The sequence below is a fragment of the Globicephala melas genome, chromosome 15 (genome assembly GCF_963455315.2).
Source record: "Globicephala melas chromosome 15, mGloMel1.2, whole genome shotgun sequence".
Classification (NCBI taxonomy): Eukaryota; Metazoa; Chordata; class Mammalia; order Artiodactyla; family Delphinidae; genus Globicephala; species Globicephala melas.
Window position 1 is genome coordinate 62,876,628 of NC_083328.1, and position 19,243 is coordinate 62,895,870.

The following is a 19,243-nucleotide window of genomic DNA, read 5'->3' on the forward strand; positions in this document are numbered from 1 at the left end:
CGGGAACCAAAATCCCGCCTTCTGGCCAGCGGACCAATCACGCGGTGTTGTTGGTAGTCTCTCCATCTTCGGTTCAGCCCAGCTATTTTGGTCCCTGCTCGCACTCTGAGATCTTTCTCACTTTCCTCTGGGTTTACACCTTTTTCAGCACTTAAAGGGTGACAGACATCTTAGAGTTGGTTAACTGATCTGTAAAGGTTAGAATTCTGACACGGCTGGTGATTGATTAATGGATCCAGGTGTAAAAAGACGAAAGGTAGGTCATTCTGTTTAAAACTGAACGGGGCTTTTTTTTTTACCTTTAGTGGATTTTATCTTTTTTCAAATGGAACAATGGAGCCTCTTGCCTCATCAGGCAAAGAAGTCAAACCACAAAACACTGAATTTCAGCAAAAACGGTTTTTTCAGTCCCTAATAGATACCAAGGATTGTGTTTGGTACTTTCATGTGTATGACTCATTAAACCTTCCCAAGATGAAATCCCTTCGTTGGTACCCAGACAGTACCTCCTAGACCAACTGTTTGTTCACTCATTCCTTCCTTCCTTCACTCACTCATTCATTCAGTGATTATTTATAATGCCAGACACTGTGCTAAGTACTGTAGCAGATATAAAAATAAATATGACAGTCTCTGCTCCTTGGGAACTCAATCTAGTGGGGAAAACATATCAACCAACAGGTGTGATACACCATGGTAGTTACGTTTAGAGCAATGTTTAGAGAAGTAAGCACTGCAGGAGTAAAGAGGGTGCCCCCTAGCTCTGCCAGGGGGCAGTTAAGGAAGGTTTTCCAAAGGAGATGACATTTCAGCTAGATTTTGAAGGATAAGTTTGCTAACATGCATAAAGAGAATGGGCTCTGTTGGCAGCAGGAACAGCCTGGAAGTGTGAAAGGGCAGGGAATGTTCTGGACTGGGGACTACTGGAGTGTAGAAGACTTCCTTCAACATTAGGAGCTTCTGCTCAGAGAAGTCAGAGGATTGCCTGGGTCACAGAGCAGGTGAATGGCAGAGACAGGGTTAAACAGCAGAAGTTGGAACTGTCTGGTCCCTAATGCATAGTCCTTAGCCTCCCACCCTGTAACACACACACACACACACGCACACACACGCACGCACGCACACACACACACACGCACTCACGCACAGCCCAGGTCCAGTCTCAATGCCCTGTTCCCTGGCTTAGAGCTGTCCTTTGACCAGTTCCTCCCCCTCCCATTTCCCCTCTTAAGGCTCTGCCCCTGAGCTCCCAGTGAACTTGGGAGGGAAGCAGAACCCAGAGAAGGCTGATGCATTCCAATGTTTGGCCCTGAACTAGACATTTGCCTAAGACCTGAGCCCTTAGATCCTAACTCCTGACACTGCTGAGAACTTCGTAATGGATGCTGATTGGCTTTGAGATGCTCCTTGCTTGAGTATCCAAAAAAAGGAGCTGGGTAAACCAGGTTGCCCTTTACAGAGGAAGAGCTACTTTCAATTCCCCAAAGTTTTAGAAGGCTGAAGAGAGTTTATGCCAAAAATTCCCTGTTCCCTATCTCCTACCATACGTAGTAATGAGGGCAGGAGGGAAGAAGATCCTTAAATTCCATACTAGCTTGGAGGTAGGTGCTCAAAAAATACTCGGTCCGTTGACTGGTTTGTCAGAATTATCTGTCGAAAGTTCCCCAGCCATTTCCCAAATGCTGTAATTCATCCTAATTGGATTTCAAGAGAACTGAGTCCACAGATAGGGAGGTATTGGATTTTAGTTTGTACCACACCTCTTTTTGGAAGGGTTTGAGGCAGTTTACAGAGTGAAGCAATGTTTTTAAGTAAGATTTTTTAAGGATGAAACATAACTTGGTGGTTGGAAAGATGAAAAAAGTAATAGCTACTTCCAAGCATCACCGTGTTCAACACTTATGCTATAAATTTGACTGAAAGATTTCTGGCAGAAAGGCCAAAAATGGAAAACCACTGGGTTACCCAGTGTGCATTTTCTGAAACCAGAAAGTATGCAGAATCTCCTGTAGGGAAACCATTTTCCTCAAGCTAAAGCTTGATAGAAAGTGATTGTGTTTGGTCCCAATAAAGCTGAGCGACAGGGCGAAGAGAACAATTCAAGTCAGCTGTCATCTCTCTGAATGCAGTGTTCCCAGTGCCGTGTGAGAGACGTTCATGCCCATAGGTCACCCGAGAGCAGGTAGGCTTGACTGTGACAGATGCACTACCCTCCATAGGACCCACGAGGACTGGCTCTTGGTCCAGGGGGAGGGCAGGATGACTAGATTTCAAAAGGCAGGGAAGGAGTCAAAGGCCATGTTTTCCACGTTGATTTTACAAAAGGTAACAGAGACACCGTCCAAAGGAATAACAAACGAATCACTTTCGAGTAATTATATGTCAGGTACATTTGATCATTTCACCTTAACGGCAATCCTGTGGAGGAAGGTCATTGTTTACATTTTACAAAGAAGGAAACTGAAGCTCAGTTTGTCCAAAGTCACACAGCTGGCAAGTGGTGAAGTCGGGATTCCATCTCAGGACTGTGTGCCTCTTTCCCACTATACCGCTCTGTTTATTCAACCCAAAAATTCTTCATTGAAGTTTCTGTAAAGAAAGAACGGAATGTGGCATGCTGGCTGGGAGGGGCTGAGGAATACTGTGCAGGAACTTAATGCTTTGATGACATAACTGACCTGGGAATAGAAACTGGAGCTGGATGAATAGACAGGTACCTTGTCAGTTGCCCTATCATGTCCATTTCCAGATGCTTTAAATGAGCTTTTTGGCTGATCTGAGACCACAGTCAAGTCACAAGTGATTCTCTGTAAGTTGCCCACTTTGTGAACAGATAATTAATGGCAAATCATCTCTCCCCACTCTCCTCCTTTCCAATCCTCTCCACTCATCACCACACTCCTCTCCCGCAAGTTCCAGCCATTTTAAATACCGCTCAGAATGTGCTATGTATCCCAACACCTCCAGGCAATTGCACATGCTGTGCAATCCTTCAAGACTTAGCTCCACCTGGAAGCCTCCCCTGAGTTCCCCCTTGCTCCCGATCTCCACCCCTCCATGTGGATAAGGCCCCCCACCTTCATTCTCCCATGGAACCCTCTACACACCTGATTGTTAGTGCTGTAGTTTCATGGTGGGTTTACTTGTTTGTCTGTGAGCTCCTTATTCATCGTTGTATCCCCAGAGCCATGCACAGTGCCCAGCAGGTGGTCAGTGCCCAGTAATGTTTGTTGAATGGAGACAATGATCAGCTACTTTGTCAGGCACTTCCTGGGCACCGGATATAGAGAGATGATTAAAACACAGACCCTTCCCTGGAGGAACTCAGAGCTCAGAGTCTGATACATAAAGTAATGATTAGAGCCTAATATTATAAGAGCTATACCATCTGTAACAGGGGATTTAGGGAGCACAGAAGAGGAAGAAAATAACAGGCTGAGGAGTGAGACAAGTCTTTCAGAGGGAGTAATTTATGGACTGAACCTTAAAATAATGAAAGATTTTTGCCAAACTTAGAAATATGCCAGGCATAGGGACTTCCCTGATGGCACAGTGGTTAAGAATCCGCCTGCCAATGCAGGGGACAAGGGTGCAAGCCCTGGTCCGGGAAGATCCCACATGCCGCAGAGCAACTAAGCATGTGCGCCACAACTACTGAGCCCGTGCTCTAGAGCCTGAGAGACACAACTACTGAGCCCACATGCCACAACTACTGAAGCCCGCGTGCCTAGAGCCCGTGCTCCACAAGAGAAGCCACTGCAGTGAGAAGCATGCGCACTGCAATGAAGAGTAGCCCCTGCTCGCCGCAACTAGAGAAAGCCTGCGTGCAGCAACGAAGACCCAACACAGCCATAAATAAATAAATAAAGCATTTCTAAAAACTAAATAAAATGGTTACAATGGTCAATTTTAGGAAAAAAAAAAAAAAGAAATATGCCAGGCAGATGGGGGAAACATACAAAGGCATGAAAGAGATTCAAAGTTTGGGAAAGTGCAAGAAGTATTGAAATCCTGTGCCAAAATTTAGAATGAAAAACAGGTTTTGGATCTCAAACATGAAAGATGTAAGGTTGTCACTCTCTTGTGGAAGTTTTAAGACTTTATTATTCTGACTTTTGTTTTGGGGTTTTTAAAAAATATTTATTTATTTATGTATTTGGTTGGTTGAGTCTTAGTTGTGGCAGGCAAGCTTCTTAGTTGTGGCTCATGGGCTCCTTAGCTGCAGCAGGCAGACTCCTTAGTTGTGGCATGCAAACTCTTAGTTGTGACATGCATGTGGGATCTATTTCCCAGGCCAGGGATTGAACCCAGGCCCCCTGCATTGGGAGCGTGGAGTCTTAACCACTGTACCACCAGGGAAGTCCCATGACTCTTCTGTTTTTACTCAGTCAGATGGATTTCATCACAAGGCAGTAAAGACGTGATAGCCACCTGGGATGAAATAAATAACAACTTGTTTATAGTTTCTGGTCTGCCTCCTTCCCAAAATGGTTTGATTTGACTTGTAACAGATGCGTCCACAATAAGACTGTTCATATAGAAACAAGAAACAAAACTATAGATGGGAAGGATATAAGCCAGCTTCCTAAGATCTGTCTGCTTCATTAGCTTACTTGATGTTCAAGATAATCCTCTGAGGAAGAGCAGCAGGTCCTGTGTGGTTTAGAGACCAGTGTGTAGGTGTGCTCCTTATAGGACATGCTTGCGGATTCCATAGATATGTGGATATTTCCCCCATTTTCCAATTGGTGCCACAGATATTTCCTGGTGCTGTGATTTCTTCCATTTCCATCCCTCGTGCTTGTTGGTGGAAATAATCATCTTTACTTTGCTGTCCTTCAGATTCATTGTTTGTTTGAGCTTCTTCATCCAAGCTACTTTCAGACTCTTGCCCTTTTAAAGTTTTTCTCCTTCTTTAAAAAAAATGACTCCATGCATAAAACTTAGAAAAGCACAGAAAAAAGTCCCCCAAGATATTATAACAAAGGATATTCAAATTAATTCTTTTTTTACTGAAAAAAATTTTGACATTATTTTAGACTTCCAGAAAAGTTTTCAAGAATAGGACAAAGAATTCCTGAATACGTTTCACCCACATTCCCCAACTCCTAACATTTAACTATATTTGTGGGGTTTTTTCTCCCTCTCTCTCCTCTCCCTCTTTCTCTCTATTTTTCCCCTGATTCTGTTGAAGAAAAAGTTGCAGACATTGTGCACCGTTATGTAAGCTGAAATACTTCAGCATGTATTCCCTAAAAACAAAGAATTCGCTTACATAACCACACTATTATTATGTTATGTGCGCCCTTCTAGGCTTTTTTCTGTGCATATATCTGTGTACTCGTATTTAAATTAAATAATACATTGTTTTGCTTATTTTGTTTATATTTATTTATAATGGCTTGCTCATTTGGAGGGATTAGCAATAAAGACCACAGATAATCTCATGCCTATTAATATTCTACAACATGATTCTTCAGCAGACTGTGCCTTTGGACACAGTGGGTTTCTGGGTGGCACAGCGTTTTATCAGGCCAACTGCTTCCGAGAATGAACTGTTCTGGTGCTCTTGCATGTGTAGTCATATATCAGTGGAAAACACCTACATGGTAAAGAGGCAGGGTACTGGAAAGCCTGGAATGCAATTTAATCTTTATTCTGCAGTCAGTAGAGATCCAGTGGAAGTTTTATAGCAGAAGAGTCAGCCAACAAGAGCTGGGTTTTCTGGAGGTTAATTTGACAGTGTCTGCAGGAGGGAATGAAGGAGGCAGGAATCAGAGGCTGAGTCCATAAGTCCCTCAGGTAAAACGATCCCTGGTTTCAAGGGCAAATCTCTGCCCAGGTAGAACAGAGCCTTCTCTCGAGTAATGCATCCTTTTCTTTTCACATGTCTTTCAGAACTGGTTAAAGTCATACGGCTATCTGCTGCCCTATGACTCACGGGCATCTGCGTTGCACTCAGGGAAGGCCTTACAGTCAGCAGTCGCCACTATGCAGCAGTTTTACGGGATCCCAGTCACCGGTGTGTTGGATCAGACAACAATCGAGTAAGATATGCATAGGACATTGTGCCTTTGAACTTTCCAGACTTACATTTGGGTTCACATTTGTCATGGCCTCATCTGTATACCATGCCCATCCTACCTTCCTATCTTTTACCCCTGCAGTGTCATCCTGGGAGGGAGTACCCCGAGGTGCCCTTTCCTATGTGAGCTGGGGATGTGCTCTGCCGTAAACTTGCTGTGTGACCTTGGACAAGACTCTTAACCCTTCTGGGTCTCAGTTTCCTTATCAGCACAATAAAGGGTTTGGTTATAGATGGTCTTAAATCTCCTCTGACACTAATAACTTGTGGGTCTGTGAGTCACCCCTCTGGCATTCCTGAGATGTCCACATCTCACTTGATACAGAGACTCTAGAATAATAATGAGTTGGCAAGTCTTATTCCACTATTCACATTTATCAAGTATTTGCTGAATGCCTGCGTGTGCCAGGCACTGGGCTTGGTCCTTTGATCCCTGCCCTCCAGAGGCTCCCCATTTAGCGAAAAACACCATCTAGCTACACTGGTCTAGAACTCAGAAGGAAACACTGAGGTTCAGGGAGATACTTAGGAGGTAATGACAAGTAAGCCAAGCTACAGGGATGGTTTTTACACTCAGGGAGAGGATAAAGAGGAGGGAGAGAAGAGTGCTGGGGATGGAACTCACAAAATAAGCCGAGAGGGCTTCCCTGGTGGCGCAGTGGTTGAGAGTCCGCCTGCCGATGCAGGGCGCACGGGTTCGTGCCCCGGTCCGGGAAGATCCCACGTGCCGTGGAGCGGCTGGGCCCGTGAGCCATGGCCGCTGAGCCTGCGCGTCCGGAGCCTGTGCTCCGCAACGGGAGAGGCCACAGCAGTGAGAGGCCCGCGTACCGCAAAAAAAAAAAAAAAAGCCGAGAAGGAGCAGCCTGAGAGGTGAAGGAAGCCCAGGGCGGGGATGCCATGGCCGTGAAGGGGGATGGTCAGCAAGGTCGGCTGCCATGGTGGTCAAACAGGAGACTGAAAGGTGTCTGCTGAGTTTAGTAACAAAGAGGTTGGCCGTTGAAACCTCCCTGGAGTGGTGGCAGGAAAGTCAGATTGCGGTGGGGAGAAGGGGAGGTGAGGAGTGGAGATGACAAAGGTAGGGACAACTTTCAAGAAGCTGGTCAGTGGGAGTTTCCTGATGGCCCAGTGGTTAGGATTCTGGGCATCCACTGCCATGGCCGGGGTTCAATCCCTGGTTGGAGCTAGAGAGGGATGAATTTTTGTTTGTTTAAGATGGGAGAGAGTTGAGTATATTATATATATTTTTAAGGAATAGCCATGAAAGTTATTAAAGCTGTTTAAGAAAAGCCATAGCTGCCACGAAGGCACGACCAAGAGCTGGAGTGAGTTTCCCAAGCAGTGGGGGAGGGGCAAGAGCCCGAGCTCAGGTGGAAAGAAGGAGCGGGGCTGGGGGAGGATGCAGGGAAGTCAGTGGGTGGAGAACAGGAAATCTAGCCAATTGTGGATCCAGGATCAATCCATCCCTTGGGTGAGTCACTCCTTGAGATAAGCATCTCTCTGGGCCTCATCTTGTTCATTTACACGGGGGTGGGTGGGGGAAGTGTTGGATTTTTGACTCTTAAATTCTAGATTCCATTATTCTAAGCTTTTAAAATTTAGTGAGTCTGGGGGTTTTTTGTTTTGTTTTGTTTTTTGGCTGTGTCGGGTCTTAGTTGCAGCATACGGGATTTTTCGTTGTGGTGCGCGGGCGCAGTAGTTGTGGTGCGTGGGCTTAGTTGCCTCACGATATTTGGGGTCTTAGTTCCCCGACCAGGGATCGAACCCGCATCCCCTGCATTGGAAGGCGGATTCTTTTTTTTTTTTTTTTTTTAATTTATTTTTTGGCTGCATTGGGTCTTCGTTGTAGCTGTGCGCGGGCTCTCTCTAGTTGTGGCGAGCGGGGGCTACTCTTCGTTGCGGTGTGTGGGCTTCTCATTGTGGTGGCTTCTCTTGTTGTGGAGCACAGGATCTAGGCACGCGGGCTTCGGTAGTTGTGGAACACAGGCTCAGTAGCTGTGGCTCGCAGGCTCTAGAGCGCAGGCTCAGTAGTTGTGGTGCACGGGCTTAGTTGCTCCACGGCACGTGGGATCTTCCCAGACCAGGGCTCGAATCCGTGTCCCCTGCATTGGCAGGCAGATTCTTAACCACTGTGCCACCAGGGAAGTCTGAGTCTGGGGTTTTATGATACTAAAATTCTGTATGAACATTTTCTATTCCTCAAATTCTCTGATTGTGAGATTGTGAAATTCTGAGATAATACATTTGACCGCTCCTATGATTCTGTGAGTACAGTGGACTCCTTGGCCCTGTGGCCTCACGAGCCAGCTGGTCAAAGAGAGCCTGACCGCCTTTCAAAGCGGAGGTTATTTTGAGGGCTTTGTGCAGGGCTCATGGCAGCGCATCCCGGGGCAGGGGCACTGGTGTGTCTGCTGAGGCACCACCTGGCCTTGGGTTTCGCTCTGTTCCAGAAGCCGCAGGCCTGTTGGACAGGCTTCAGAGAGTGGCAGGTGGCAGCAAGAGAAGGAGGCAGAGGGAAAGATCTGAGGGAGGAAGATGGCATTTCCCACTTGCCGCTCTGCCCCCCAGCTCTTCGTAGGAAGGCAGGGAACGCTGTTTTGGAGGCTTGGGAAGGAGGAAGGCGCTCGCACTTAATCCCAGACCTGATGCGGAGGGTGTTTGCGGGTAGAACTTGTAGACCTTAGTTTTGGCTCCAGCTCTGTGACCTTGGGCAATCGCTGCCTCTCTCTGGGCCTGTTTCCTCCCTGGGGGCCCTTCCAGGTCTAGTTCAGCCTCCTGGAGGTGCCTCCTGGGTCTCTTCCCAGGGACTGTCAGTGAAAGGAAGCTAGATTAGCGCTTTAAAATATTATTTTTGAGTGCCTACCTTGGGAAATGTCACACATTATTCACTCCTTCATTCATTCAACAACATAGTTCCTCTAACCCAAACTTGTGCTAAGCACAGAAAAGAAAAATAAAGAAGAAAAGCCCCAACTTTTGTTTCTCAAATTGCATTAATTAATAGTTCATTCATTCATTCAATGAAGTCCCAGTCCTGCCTCACAGTTTGCTATAGTTTGCAAGTTACTCGATTTATCTCTGTACCTTTTCCCTCGTCTGTAAAATTGGGATCAATCATTTCTGATTACCTCACAGAGCTGTTTTGAGAATCAAATTTATTTTTTTTTTAAAAAGTAAGTGAGCACTGTGAAAATGATAAACATTTATACCCATGCATGTTATTGTTATTATTTTGTCTTTTGTTATTGATTTCCGAGTGTGCACATTCTAGGTGATGTAAAGCATACAAAATGTATAAGACCTGGTTAAGTCCCTCAAGTCCCTTAATATTTGGTTAAAATAGTCTCTGTCTCCTTTTCTCTCTATTGCCAAAGGCAACTGCTTTCAACAACTGCAAATAAGGCCAGACTGTTTTTCCCCCAGCGATCTCAATCTATAGTTCCGTGAGCTGGTCATTAGGGCAGCACAGAGACATGAAATGCAAGGATGGCCCTTCCAATCAGCCGTGATCTTTTAAATCTCCTATCCTGGCCCCTATTTTATATCCCCAATGAAGTCCCAGGCTCACTGTTCCCTAATGCAACTTAACCTGACAACAAACAGTTATCAGGATTTACTTAGTTCCAAGCACAGGGCTAGCTTCTAAGGACACGATGAATACAAAACAGTTCCTGTCCTCAAAGAATTTACTATTTACTAGAGACAACAGACTAATAGATTTCAAATCACAATACAGTGTAGTTAAGTGCTGCGGATAATTACACTCCAAGTCCTACAGTTGTTCAGCCACTTTTTTATTTCTTTATTTTTATTTTTGGCTGTGTTGGGTCTTCGTTGCTGCACGCAGGCTTTCTCTAGTTGCGGTGAGCAGAAGCTGCTCTTTATTGTGGTGCGCGGGCTTCTCATTGTGGTGGTTTCTCTTGTTGAGGAGCACGGGCTTCAGTAGTTGTGGCACATGGGCTCAGTTGCTCCGCGGCATGTGGGATCTTCCCAGACTAGGGCTCGAACCCGTGTCCCCTGCGTTGGCAGGCGGACCCTTAACCACTGCGCCACCAGGGAAGTCCTGTTCAGCCACTTTTTGAACACCTGGAGTGAAAGAGACTTTACTGTCTTCCAAGCTATTCCTTTCTACCATGGGAAAGTTCTCATTCATTCATTCAACAAATCATTCTTGAACACCTTCTGAGTCAGGCACTGTGCTGGCACTGGGGATACAGGCAAGGTTCCTGTCCTTATGGAGTTAGAACCTGGTAAGAGAGACAAAGAATAAACAAAAAGCTAAGATATGATGTAATTTCAGGCAATGATAAAGAATATAAAGAAAAATTAAGCGGGATAAACAGATAGAGGTGGGACGGGGAGGGGGAAATTATTTTAGAGAGGGTGGCAGGGAAGTCCTCTTGGAGGGTGACATTTGAGCAGAGACCTTCATGAAGTAAGGGAACAAACCATGTGAAGAAGAAGGGCATGGCAAGCAGAGGACACAGCAAATGCAAAACCCTGAGCTGAATGATCTTAGCATGTTCAAGGCACAGCAGGGAGGCCACTGGAGCTGGAGCAGAGTGCCTGTGGGGAAGCAGGGGGTGCCGGTGTCATCACGCGTAGGTAGGGGTTAGATCGCGGATCACGCAGGGGCTGTGGGCCAATGTGAGGAGTTTGAGTTTTATTCTAGGTGATTGGGGAGATCATTGGGAGGTTTTAAAGCAGGGAGTGATGTGATCTAATTTCACTTACAGAGCATTTCCGCGTGCATTCCCTCCTTGGAGGCTCCCCACAAGCTAAGACCAGCGAGAACTAGAATTCTCACGTTGCCGATGAGGAAACTGAGGCTCACATTGACTCAGTCGCTTGCCCGGGCTCCTATGATTAGTGACGGAGCTGGAACTAGCAAGCCCGTGTCTTCTGACTCCCAGTCTCTCATGCAGCAGCGCTTCTTCCTATGCAGTTAGGAGTGAATGAAGTGATGAATCGAGCAGTCGATCGTGTTCCTTTCGGGGACCCCATCAGAGCCAGGGGCCCAGAGTCTGGGTGGAGTGTGCATGTTGCCATTCAGCCTGGGACCAGGGAGCTGCAGTGCCTTCCTAGAGTGTCCAGGGACCACAGTGTTGGGGGGTGTGTGTGTGTGTGTGTCCTCTCTCTGCCCAGGTGGATGAAGAAACCCCGATGTGGCGTCCCTGATCACCCGCACTTGAGCCACAGGCGGAGAAACAAGCGCTATGCCCTGACAGGACAGAAGTGGCGGCAGAAGCACATCACCTACAGGTGCCTCAACTCCCTCCCCTCCTCCTTGGCTTTGGCTCCACCCTCACTCTGATTTTCCCCGGCCTGAGTTTCTGAGGCTCACACTGTAGGCAGGTCTGCGATCAGGGCCAGGCTCTGAGACCCCCTGACTTTGTTCTCCTTGTCGCGTCCAGAGGATGCTACGTCTCCAGCTTCAGGTTTCTTTGGTCCTTTAGGGGCTCATGAGTTATGCTCTGTTCAGATTCCTAGAGTTTTTAGTTACGGGAAGTGGGGTATGTTCGGTAACTTTCACCTGGGATAAAGAACCATGGCTGAACCCATCCTCCCTACCGCTGCTTGCCAAACCCCACTCCCTCTGACCTGGATCCCTTCCCCACTTAGCCTGATTGATGGACTTCAGCCGAGATTCCCAGCACAGAGTTCCAGGTGTTTCTTAAGGAGCATAAAGAGCTGGGAACTGAATTCCAACAGTTGTCATCCCTTGACTGTCTGGGCAAAGCAGGATCAGCCTCCAAGTCAGCCCAGTGACCAAGGGCAGGGATGAAGGAACCCATCACAGCAGACGCAGACATCAGGATTCAGAGGGGGTGGGGTCGGGGCCAGGCATAGGGCAGGCTCAGCTGGGCCCTGTTTGGCACCTCTCAAGTCTCTGATTCCATCTCAGGTGGATCCCTGGGTTCAGGAGTATGATCTGAGACAAAGATCCTTTGGGTTGAGCTAAGGACTCTCCTGCTCACAAGCCGTAGAGACCAGAACAGGATGTTTTCAGGAATCTGACAAGAGGAGGAAACTTAAGAAGAATCTGGGTTAGTAACTGCATAGACTTAGAGTCTCCTCAAGCGTAGAGTTAGAAGTGGCTTCTAACCCAATTCTAACCTGAACTTCTACCACGCAACCTCTCTGGGCTTCAGTTTCCTTGCCTGTAGAATGGGTGAACAGTCTTTGCCCCAGGTGTTCTTGGGGCAGAGCAGCCAGAAGTAGTGCTGCTCCATCGTGGAGAACCATGCAATATGGATACAGTAACCTTACATAGTTAAACCTGTAACTGATTTAATCACACGCCACCCTATGCCAGCTTCTATGTACACAAACAGTAGTAGTTGGTGCCAAAGATTTTTTTACAGGATATTTGACTTAAACTCTCCACTGTTTAAGTGGGTTTTTAAAAAATATTTATTTATTTAATTTATTTATTTGGTTGTGCTGGGTCTTAGCTGCAGCTCGCGGGCTCCTTAGTTGCGGCAGGCGGACTCCTTAGTTGTGGCATGTGAACTCTTAGTTGCGACATGTGAGATCTAGTTCCCTGACCAAGGATCAAACCTGGGCACCCTGCATTGGAAGCATGGAGTCTTAACCACTGCACCACCAGGAAAGTCCCTGTTTAAGTGTTTTTATAAATTTTATAAATGTACATTTTTATGTATTGGGAGAAAAACTTAAAATTTAGGAAATGCCATGCACAACTTAATCTTTTTTCTACAAATTCAACACAAGCTTTTTCAGAGATCAAATATAAAAACACTAAGTAAAAAGGCAGGGGTGGGGACCCAGAGCCCTGCCCACGCAACCTCTTCATCAACCCCTGAGGTACCTCAGCAGAATTCTAGGCCCACATGGCCTCTGGTGTTCCTTTTAGCTCTGCTGGTCTCTGATTCTTGGTCTGTTCCTCCCTATCAATCCTCCCCTCTCTCACCAGCATTCACAACTACACCCCAAAGGTGGGTGAGTTAGACACGCGGAAAGCTATTCGCCAGGCTTTCGATGTGTGGCAGAAGGTGACCCCGCTGACCTTTGAAGAGGTGCCCTACCATGAAATCAAAAGTGACCGGAAGGAGGCCGACATCATGATCTTCTTTGCTTCTGGCTTCCATGGAGACAGCTCCCCGTTTGATGGCGAAGGGGGATTCCTGGCTCATGCCTACTTCCCTGGCCCAGGGATTGGTGGAGACACTCACTTTGATTCAGACGAGCCATGGACATTAGGAAATGCCAACCACGATGGTAAGGTCATGAGGGGACAGGGGGTTACTTGGCTGTCAGGGAAAGAAGCCCTGAGGAAGAGCTTGGAGGATACCACAGTTGAGTTTCCTGGTTTCTAGAGCTTCTTGTCCAAGAACTAAGACCCTAAGAGGGTGGGAACTGTGGTCTCTGATAATATTCAACAGTTGATCCATCAGGGCCAGGGCCAGGGAGATGGGTCAGATCACTTAGTAAATGGTCTAATTGGACTGAATTAGGAGGAAAGTCTAGGCCATGAATAAGACGGTTAAGTAATGGATCAGAGGCTGGAGGAAAAGGTTAAAAGGCTTAAAGCTGAAAGTGGTAGGCTCTGGCCTGACTGATGAGGGCTTCAAAGGCCATGCTGTGGGAAAACATGACAGACTCTCTCCCTTATGTCAACCTCACAAGTGAATAATAGGCCCCGTAATTACTCTAGCATCCTGTCTGCAGTAATCGTAACAATACTCCTCAGGTTGCAAGAGCTCTTCATCAGTACTTACTTGCAAGGCAACTGCTTAGTAAGTAGGCAACTGCACATCATTATGCCCTTTTTTAAGATGAAGAGTTTGAGGCTCAGATGGCATAGCTGGTAGGCAGCAGTGCCAGGGCTCAGACTGTGGTTCAACCACTGGCCATGTGATGAGGGGCGCATCATTCACCCTCAGTCTCCTCATCTGTCAGATGAGGGGCTGGATTAGGTGACTTCTAAAGTCCCTTCCGACTCTAATGGAACATGATGCACGTGTTTGAACATTTAAAAAAGACACAGTCTCTGCCCTTTGGAAGTCCAGAGTCGAGTCGGGGAGACAGATGTATACATAAGTCACCCTGTCGCAAGGCAGACTGTACTGAAGGACACAGCAGAAGTACCAAGAAAATGCAGTAGGACTCTGGAGGAAAGAGGGACAGAGGATTCGATTCAATTCTATTTTAGATTATAATAGATTAGAATTAGTATGTTAATATTCTAAGGCCCATGTCAAGTGTTTTCCACATACTGTATAATATGTATATGTTATTATCATCCCCATTTTACAGATAGGTAAACTGAGGTGTAGAGAAACAGTAAGTAACCTACTAAGGTCCCACAGTTGGTGAATGGGGAAATACGTTTTCAAACCCGGACATGATGATTCCAGAGCCCATACTCTTTGCTACCATGCTGTTTCCATGGCTCTCCAACTGCAGGGCACGACAGAATCACCTAGAAACCTTTTTTAAGAATTCAGATTCCAGGCTCCAGGCCCCTAACCTCTTGCTATTCTGATTCTCTGATTCTGGGTTCAGGCCTGGGAATCTGCACATGGTCTCATAAATTCCCCAAGTGCTTCTGAGGCCGGCGTCCATTACCTTGAGAAACACTGTCTTAATCCCCAGAGTTTCCCTGACTTGCCTGATCATAAGAATCAACCAGGTTCTTGTTATAAACATGGATTCCCAGGCCCTTCCCCCGGAAATTCCAATTCTTAAGCTTAGGCAAGTTGGGGAACCACTAGGCCTTCTTTTTCCTTGGAGATGCTTCAGGCTGAGAGCAGCCTTTAAAGGCCCATTTCCTCTGAGGCTGTGTCTGCTGTCTGTAGGTGGGGACTGCCTCCTTAAAAGCATTTCATATCATTGCATGGATCAGGGATCACGACTCTTGTCCTGTCTGTCAAAGGGTGGTTCAGGAGGTGATGTGGCGAAGGCTCAGCCTAGGCAAAGTTATGAAACTGCTCCATTTTTCTTTGTCCCCCACCCTCTTCTTTGGGCTTCTTTCCTATCTAGCTCCATTTCCTCAGCCCAGGAATCCTCTCCCTTATGTCTTGGATGTGTTTCCTGGTTTTCTGAACACGTATTCTTTATCTTGTTCTTATTCTTGGATCAGTGTCAACCAATGGTTGTCTGTGCTAACTGATAAAGTGTGACGAGAGGAGAACTAACGTTTTTGAGCCACTGTTATGTGCCAGGCACTGTTAGCTGATAACAGTCATAGCCCTGATAGAGATACATGAATTATTAAGGACATTCCTCCTCTACCCTGCCTTTCCCAGCCCTGGGTGTGCACTTCCCACAACTGCTCCTTGCTGGTGGAGACCTTGGACCAGTCTCCAAATCCTGAGAACTTCTGGTGGTGTGTGTGGGAAGGAGCTGGGACCTGTGGATGGGCTCCATCCCAGCACCCTCTCATCTGTCCCACCCCATCCTGACGAATGACCAAGAATTCGGATAGAAATTCCAAGATAGCTAATGTCTTCTTTGGACAAGAGTCAGGACTTTAGAAAAAAAAAAAAAGAAAAAGAAAAAAAAGAGTCAGGACTTTGCTCTGGAAAACCAAGCAGAACTATCCAGTTGCAGCTCATAACCCCAGCAATAGACTGCTAGGAACCGGAAGGCAGCCATTGCCATAGGACGGCCTTTGGAAGGAGAGGAAAGGAACCAAGATTGATTGAGCACCTATATGTTATCTCGTTTAATTTCCACATAAACTCAGCGAGGGCGTGAGCGCAGCCTCCCAGGAATTTTTTGTTTATTAGCTTTCTTCTCTATTCTAAATTTCCATTACAGAAAATTTTAAACTTACCAAGTAGGGAGAATGATAATGTGAACGCCCCCAGGCACCCATCACCCTGATTCAGCAGTTATCAACATTACGTCAGTGCTGTTTCATCTACCCTCCCCGACCCTCTTTGTTTTTTAGTGATGTATTTTAAGGAAGATCTCAGGTCTCACCTCTAAATAGTGCATTACATACCTCTAACAGATTATCTTTAACACAACCACAAAATCATGACCAACGCGACAAAATTAGCAATAATTTCTTAAAATCCAATACCCAGTGTTCATTTTCCCAAATTACCTCAAAAATGTCTTTAACGGTTGTTTGCTTGCAACAGGATCCAGAGAGCATCCACACATCATCGTCTCTTAAGGCCCTTTTCATTTACAGCAGTCACCTTGCTTCTCTTTTCTCCCTATATCTGTTGAAGAAATTAGTTATCTATTTTATATATAGCAGTGCGTATATGTCGATCCCAATCTTCCAATTTATCCCTCGCCCCTTCTTACCTCATGGTAACCATAAGTTTATTTTCTACATCTATAACTATGTCTGTTTTGTAGATAAGTTCATTTGTACCCTTTTTTTAAGATTCCACATATAAGCAATATCATATGATATTTGTCTTTCTCTGTCTGACTTAGGTTCACTTTTACCATGTCTCGCTTCTGCATGTAGCCTGAGTAGATCTACAGGCCTGACTGGATTGACTTTTTTGGCGAGGATGCTTCCCAGGTGGTGCTGGTCCCCCCTGTTGCATCACATTAGGAAGCACTTGTGACACAGGCCGTCCCCCTCTTAGCGACGTGAAGTTTGAGCAGTTGCTTCAGGTGTGTCAGCCTGACCCAACCACTATAAAATTCCCTCGGGGGACTTTATTTTAAAAAGGTTGCCTAAGCCCTAACCGCAAACTCCTGAATCAGAATCCCCTCCACCTGTGTGTTGAAAAGGCTCTCCTGGAGAACCACTAGAATGTAAAGGGGATTCTGATTCTCCACTTCTTTGGAGTCTGTGCGAAGGGCGATCTGGCCCACCACATCTTTAAGCTGATTTCGGGGAGTCTCCCAGGCACCCTGTGTCCTCATCCGTTTCCAGTGGGTCAAGCAGTGAAGTCAGCAGAATTCACTAAGCTCTGCTGGGGAGGGAGCCCAGCCCTGGGGAAGGTGACAAGACGGGAAGCGTCATGGGGACCAGCCCTTCACAGGGGACAGTCCTTCCACAGTTACTACAGTGGTTCCTCCCCACCCTGGGAGCTAGACTGGGCAGGGTGGTGAGGAAAGGAAAGTTCTGAGTGGTTGAGACGTTCACACAGTAAGCGGCAGAAGAACAGAGAAGAAAGCCAACAAACAAAAATTCCCGGGAGGCTGCATCACGCCCTCGCTGAGTTTATGTGGAAATTAAACGAGATAATGTACAGGTGCTCAATCGATCTTGGTTCCTTTGCTGTCCTTCCAAAAACCATCCTAGGGCAATGGCTGCGTCCCAGTTCCTAGCAATCTATTGCTGGGATTATGAACTGCGTCTGGATAGTTCATGCTTGGTTTTCCAGAGCAAAGTCCTGACTCTCATCCAAAGAAGACATTACTTGTGTCAAACCCAGGACTCTGAATTTTTAACAATCACCCCAGTTGGTTCTGCTGCAGATGGTCCAAAGACAACACCTGGAAAAAATACTGAACATTTGGCACTGTTCCATCCTGGCTTGTCCAGCACAGAGCTTTCCCTCAAGGAGCTCATAGTCCTGGAGCAGAAGACAGTGTGTGCTCCTGGCTATGATGTAGGGTGGAAAGTGGTCAGGGCCATAAAGATGATACAGATACACTGCTGGGAAAGTTTATAGGAGGAAGCAGTCATTGCTGGTTAGGGAAATCGAGGAAGGCTCCCTGGAGGATGTGGCATTCAGCTGAACTTTGAAGGAGTAAGGTTATTCCAGGTAGAGGGGACAGCATTGGCAAAAGAATAGAGGCAAAAGGAAATGTTGTAACCTTTGGGAGGGTTTCAGGAGTCAATGAGATGGGCCTCACCAAAGATGGAGGTCCCAAGAGAAGGAAATGAAGCAGAGACAAGATACACTGGAGTAGCCAAGTAGACTGTTGGGTGCTTGCTAGGAAGCCCAAGGACTTGAGCTCCCAGCTCAAGGGAACTCTCCCTGTTGAGGATGCTGGTCCTTCATACATAGCTTAACGTGAACTTGCTAATTAACCGTGATAGTTCTGTGCCTGGAGGTGGTGTGAGTGCTTTCTGTACCTTGCCTCATTAATCTTCACCCCATTCTTATGACGAAGGTACCATTAATCCCTTTATTTTACAGAGGAAGAGATTTAAAATGTCACACTGCTAGGACATGGCAGAGCTGGGAGTCATGGCAGTCAGACCCTCAGGGACTACACTTCTGACCACTCTGCTTCTCTGCCTTTCATCCTCTTGGGTGGTGAAGCCCTTACCAGCCTCCTGCCCATTAAGCATGTGGGTCTTCTCCATCCCTCTGCTTTTTCTGGAGTTCTCCTGCCCCTCCACACTCTCCTTCCATCTCCCCAGAGCAGCCCCCACTTAACAGGTCTCTTGGGTTTCTGTGCAGTAGGATGCCAGCTCCCCAGCTCTCCTCTGCCTTTTGGTCCCTGGAACAAACCCACAGACCCCTTTCCTTCAAGGGCTTACTCCTGTTCTCTGCAGAGACCCAGCACAGAGGCTTACAGAGTAATAGACACAGGCTGAGGACAAAGGTTTAGAGTCTAGCCAGGCGCTCAGAGCCCTGCTCCCTGGTTCTCAGCTGAAATCCCTGCGGATGCTCCCTGAGGAAGAGCCTAGTCAGGAGACAGAGGCCCAAACAGCTTGTCTCGGGTCACAGAACGGGCCAGGAGCAGAGCCAGGACCGGACCCCAGGAAGCAGGGCTGCCTTCCATTGGCGCGAGCAGCCGCCTTTGTTTGGGATGGAGCTCAGAGATGAGCTCACCCTTCCCCGCTGCCAGAGGGGCCAGGACCTGAGGAAGGAACTGGGGGAGGCCTGGCCTCCTCATGCTAGCCTGCCCTGCCCCAGCAGAAGGCCAGCCCCAGGCTCTTGGCCAAACTTCCCCTGATCTTGCCCATCCACCCTTCGCTGAAGGTACTGGTGGTGTCCGCGGAGCGGCCGGCATGCATGTGTGTGTGACTGAGTCTGCCCCATAGGGCTATTCTCTCTTCCCAAGACCTTAGCCAGGAAGGCCAGACACAATCCCCAGGCTCATCTGACCCTCGTGGGGCCCTCAGCCGGGCTGGGGTACGGCAGCTTGGCCAGTGCCACTGGGGCCAGAGTGAGCACGAGGACTCCTGACCACCTCCTGGGCTCTTGGCAGCACCCCCTGCACTTCAAGGTGGCAGGACTGGACAGTGACATGTATTAGCTC

At 47.2% G+C, this 19,243-nt stretch overlaps 1 protein-coding gene across 2 annotated transcripts in view; it reads left to right on the plus strand.

Annotated features, from left to right (window-relative positions):
* MMP24 (matrix metallopeptidase 24) overlaps positions 1 to 19,243 on the plus strand; it is a 45,939-nt gene that overhangs the window by 13,885 nt on the left and 12,811 nt on the right. The window contains exons 1-4 of one of the 2 annotated variants that reach the window (XM_060284063.1): positions 1,226 to 5,802; positions 5,899 to 6,047; positions 11,228 to 11,344; positions 13,020 to 13,324. In XM_060284063.1, coding sequence (XP_060140046.1) covers positions 5,992 to 6,047; positions 11,228 to 11,344; positions 13,020 to 13,324 — 478 coding nt within the window. In that variant the 5' untranslated portion in view covers positions 1,226 to 5,802; positions 5,899 to 5,991. Of the gene's footprint in view, positions 1 to 1,225; positions 5,803 to 5,898; positions 6,048 to 11,227; positions 11,345 to 13,019; positions 13,325 to 19,243 lie in introns of those variants that run through there. The other variant, XM_060284062.2, reaches the window with a different exon arrangement.